The following is a 4,142-nucleotide window of genomic DNA, read 5'->3' as shown; positions in this document are numbered from 1 at the left end:
AGTCTGATCCAGAGTCAGACCCCAGTCTGATCCAGAGTCAGACCCCAATTTGATCCAGAGTCAAACCCCAGTTTGATCCAGAGACAGACCCAGTCAGATCCAGAGACAGACCCCAGTTTGATCCAGAGTCAAACCCCAGTTTGATCCAGAGTCAGACCCAGTCAGATCCAGAGACAGACCCCAGTCTGATCCAGAGTCAGACCCCAGTCTGATCCAGAATCAGACCCCAGTCTGATCCAGAGTCAGACCCCAGTTTGATCCAGAGTCAGATCCCAGTCTGATCCAGAATCAGACCCCAGTTTGATCCAGAGTCAGATCCCAGTCTGATCCAGAGTCAGACCCCAGTCTGATCCAGAGTCAGACCCAGTTTGATCCAGAGTCAGACCCCAGTCAGATCCAGAGTCAGACCCCAGTCTGATCCAGAGTCAGACCCCAGTTTGAACCAGAGTCAGACCCCAGTCTGATCCAGAGTCAGACCCCAGTTTTATCCAGAGTCAGACCCCAATTTGATCCAGAGTCAGATCCCAGTTTGATCCAGAGTCAAACCCCAGTTTGATCTAGAGTCAGACCCCAGTTTGATCCAGAGTCAGACCCCAGTCTGATCCAGAGTCAAACCCCAGTTTGATCCAGAGTCAGACCCCAGTTTGATCCAGAGACAGAACCCAGTTTGATCCAGAGTCAGACCCCAGTTTGATCCAGAGCCGGACCCCAGTTTGATCCAGAGTCAGACCCCAGTCTGATCCAGAGTCAGACCCCATTTTGATGCAGGCGGGACTCGGACAGTCGGAGCGGGGGGCGAAGCGAAACTCCACATCAAGTTATTTTGGGATAAAATTCGGAGCAGATCCTGAACCCAAACCACCGAACTCAACGAGTGGAATGCAGCTCGTCACTGAAACTTGGCGTGAAAATACAAATTAAAACAGGAAGTGGATTTTAAAACAAGAGGACGGTGGTTCGACAACAAAAGTTCAGACGGCGGCGTGTTCTGGTCGTGACGCTGCGTCACCGCGTCGTTATAGCAAATATTTTATGTTCTAACCCCAAGCTAACCATGATCTGACCACTAAACATAACCTGCTGCCCAGTGCTGATTAGCTGTGGCGGCCATCTTGAACTGGGTTAATCACGTCATGAGATATTTTGCTAACAAGCAGGCAGACATGTCATCACCCTCCTACAGTTTAAATGTAATTCTAGTCATTTTTAAACGTCTGCAGTGAAACTGTTTTGGACCGGTTCTGTTCTGAAGCCACAGAGACCGGGCCCAGAGGAGGAGCAAGAACCAGAACCGAGCTGAAGTGGATCTTTAATCATTTTCTGCAGCAGAACTTCAGATCTCAGCAGTTTCCTGCTGATGTTTCATTAAGTCCACCAGGTTCTGTTCATTTCCTGCCCTGCTACCTGAGCCCGCTCCTCGTGGTTCCGCTGATCCCCCAGAGGTCAGAGGCAGGCCCGAGGTTCAACCACTGGGCCAGACCCAGAACAAACCAGAACCAAGAGCGCATGGGTTCTCATTTTGACCTGATCTCTAAACAGAAGCCTCAAAGGTGTATCAATCCGCTGCTGAAAGTAGTCCCCAAACACGAGCGTTCTCTGAGAAATTAATCCCTGGATCAGAACCGGGCCGGTCCAGAAACGGGACAGGAATCAGGACAGTCTGGAGTTTAGAACTAGATCAACTGAAAGTGAGTCGAGCATTCGGAGAAAATCTGTTTTATTGTAATATTGTACAGATGCAGAATAAACAAATAAATAAATATGTTTTTCTACTGAATTTACTCTAAAATCGGCAGCTAAAGTCAAACTTCAGTTATTTTTATCTAAACTTTAGTTTCACTAAAAGGCCACATTTTATAATTTATTTATTTATTTTAAAAACATTTTATTTCATAACAAAATCGATTCAAATCTCTCCTGTGGAGGAGCCCAAACAGCCACAGTGGCTCATAAAATCACTAAAATATTAAAAATAATTTTATTATTTTAAAAAAATGTTTGTTGCACATTTTGTTTTTGAGAAAAAAAAGGATTTGAGTCAAACGAAATAAAAATGATCGTTTTTAATCCGAAACATTTTGTTTCACGACTTTTAGATTTCATATTTGATCATCGTGCCGTGCACACCTGTCTGTCAGGAGGAAGGGGCGGAGCCAGACAAGGTGATCAGGTGAAAACAAACCGTGTTAACCAACTGTTACCCTTTGGCCCCCCTTTTGTAAAGTGCCCTCTTCCCACCCCCCCATCATTTTAAACCATGAAGCTCCGCTCAGCAACATTTCTGTGGCTCACGGTTTAGTTGGAGGAGCCGCCATCAGGACGCTCCATCCTGGAGCCATCTTTGTTCTGGCAGCAGTCTGACCTCTGACCCCCCCAGACTGACCCACAGTACTTTGAATCGGGCCTCTGTCATGCTGAGGTCTTCATCTGTTCTGGATGTTCATGTTCTGCTGTCTGTGCCGTTTGGAGGGGGGGAGGTTGGGGGTAGCGTTGATCCAGGCTAGGGCTGGGGGGGGAGAAAGGTCAGTGAGCTGTGGAAGCGTCATGAACCGTAATTATCTTACCTGCTCCAGATGGTTGTGTGAATTTGTGATGTGAATTCCTAAAAGCTACAAATTAAATTTGGATTCATATTGTCAGATGTTATTCCTGAACATGCTTCCACAGCTCACTGACCTTTCTCCCCCCCCACCCCTTGTGTTTCTCAGCGCCATGGCCACCTACCCCCCCTCCTGCTCCAACACAAACACGTCGCAGGGAATGAACATGGCCAACAGCATCGCCAACCTGCGACTCAAAGCCAAGGAGTACAGCCTGAACCAGGTGCCCACGGTCAACTGAGGAGGGGCAGGGTGTGTGGTGGAGGTGGGGGCAGGGTTGATCCAGGTTAGGGCTGGGGGAACCTTCCCTGCTGCTGGACCGTCTCTGAGAGGACAGCCGTCTCACGTCTTGGATTTTGAAGACCTTTGTTTTTTTTCTGGATCCTGATCGGCTGCAGACATGACCCCCCCCACCACCACCACCAAGTCCATACCACCGCCCCCCCGAGTCCATCCCTCCACAGGGGGACTGTCTCTCCTCCTGAGCATCTCTGGACTCAGTCTGGGAGGCCCAGACTAGATGCTGGTACTGAATTTCTGTAGTTTGTATTATTTCTGTGAATTTAGCGCTCGTCCAGTCAGGGACAGAGACTCACCGGGACCCCCCCACCCCCCCTCCTTGGTTGTGCACCAAAAGACCCGAACTTGGATGGACTTGGATGGACTCCAGCTGAAAGACTTGCTGACATGTACTTGGTTCTTGTTTGTCTTCTTGTTATACCACTGAGGAGCTTTGATCGTATTTAGTCCAATATAAAGAAGAACTGACCGGGTCTCTGCGTCCAGAACCGCTCAGTGGGTTCTGCGTCCAGAACTGCTCAGTGGGTTCTGCGTCCAGAACTGCTCAGTGGGTTCTTCTAATGTTCATTCTTTGTATCAGACTCTTATATTTGAATAAAACGTGTTTTTAAAGCACCAGAAGGTCAAAGGAGCAGATTCTGTTTGTCCTGGAGCAGCAGGATGTGAGTCCAGCTGCTGAGAAAAATAAAATAAAATAAAGTTAAAGTTTATAGTCGGGACCATTTGGAAAGAAAAACTGATCCTGGAGCTGCTGCACGGCCCATAAACAGAAATTTACGAGCCGAGGACAGGTTCTCCTTCAGAGGAACCTCAAACTCACGTTTTAAACTGAAACCTGCAGCTTTCATGTGACGGAGCGCAGATTTATGAGGACCAGGGAAGTCCCCCCAGCCCCCGCCACCCCCGGGCATGACGCCTCCCGGGCCTCATTTAACCCTCTGGGTTTGTGATAAAAGCTGCGTGGTTCTTCAGAACCTTTAAGACCAGCTGATCAAGTGGAGCTGAGGGACAATAAAACACGAATTCTGTTGGAATTAACGACAAAACTGGAATTTGCTGGTTTCAGCTGAACTTTATCCTCTCATATTTTCTGCTTCCTATTGCTCTGGAACTGTCCGTTTCTGCTTCCTGTTGCTTTGGACCTGTTAATTTCTACTTCCTGTTGCTCTGGACCTGTCAGTTTCAGTTTCCTGCAGCTCTGGACCTGTCAGTTTCTGCTTCCTGTTGCTCTGGACCTGTCAG

The 4,142-nt window shown here is 48.2% G+C and overlaps 1 protein-coding gene across 1 annotated transcript in view; it reads left to right on the top strand.

Moving 5' to 3' along the window:
- The window catches only part of prrx1b (paired related homeobox 1b), a 16,516-nt gene extending 13,660 nt beyond the window's left edge, over nucleotides 1–2,856 (top strand). The window contains exon 4 of the mRNA XM_037697882.1: nucleotides 2,709–2,856. Coding sequence (XP_037553810.1) covers nucleotides 2,709–2,841 — 133 coding nt within the window. The 3' untranslated portion in view covers nucleotides 2,842–2,856. The remainder of the gene's footprint in view (nucleotides 1–2,708) is intronic.
- Nucleotides 2,857–4,142: the final 1,286 nt, after the last annotated feature.

The sequence above is a fragment of the Nematolebias whitei genome, chromosome 3, assembly GCF_014905685.2.
Source record: "Nematolebias whitei isolate Nwh7 chromosome 3, NemWhi1, whole genome shotgun sequence".
Classification (NCBI taxonomy): Eukaryota; Metazoa; Chordata; class Actinopteri; order Cyprinodontiformes; family Rivulidae; genus Nematolebias; species Nematolebias whitei.
The sequence above is the reverse complement of the archived record's forward strand: the minus strand, read 5'-3'. Positions and strand labels throughout refer to the sequence as shown.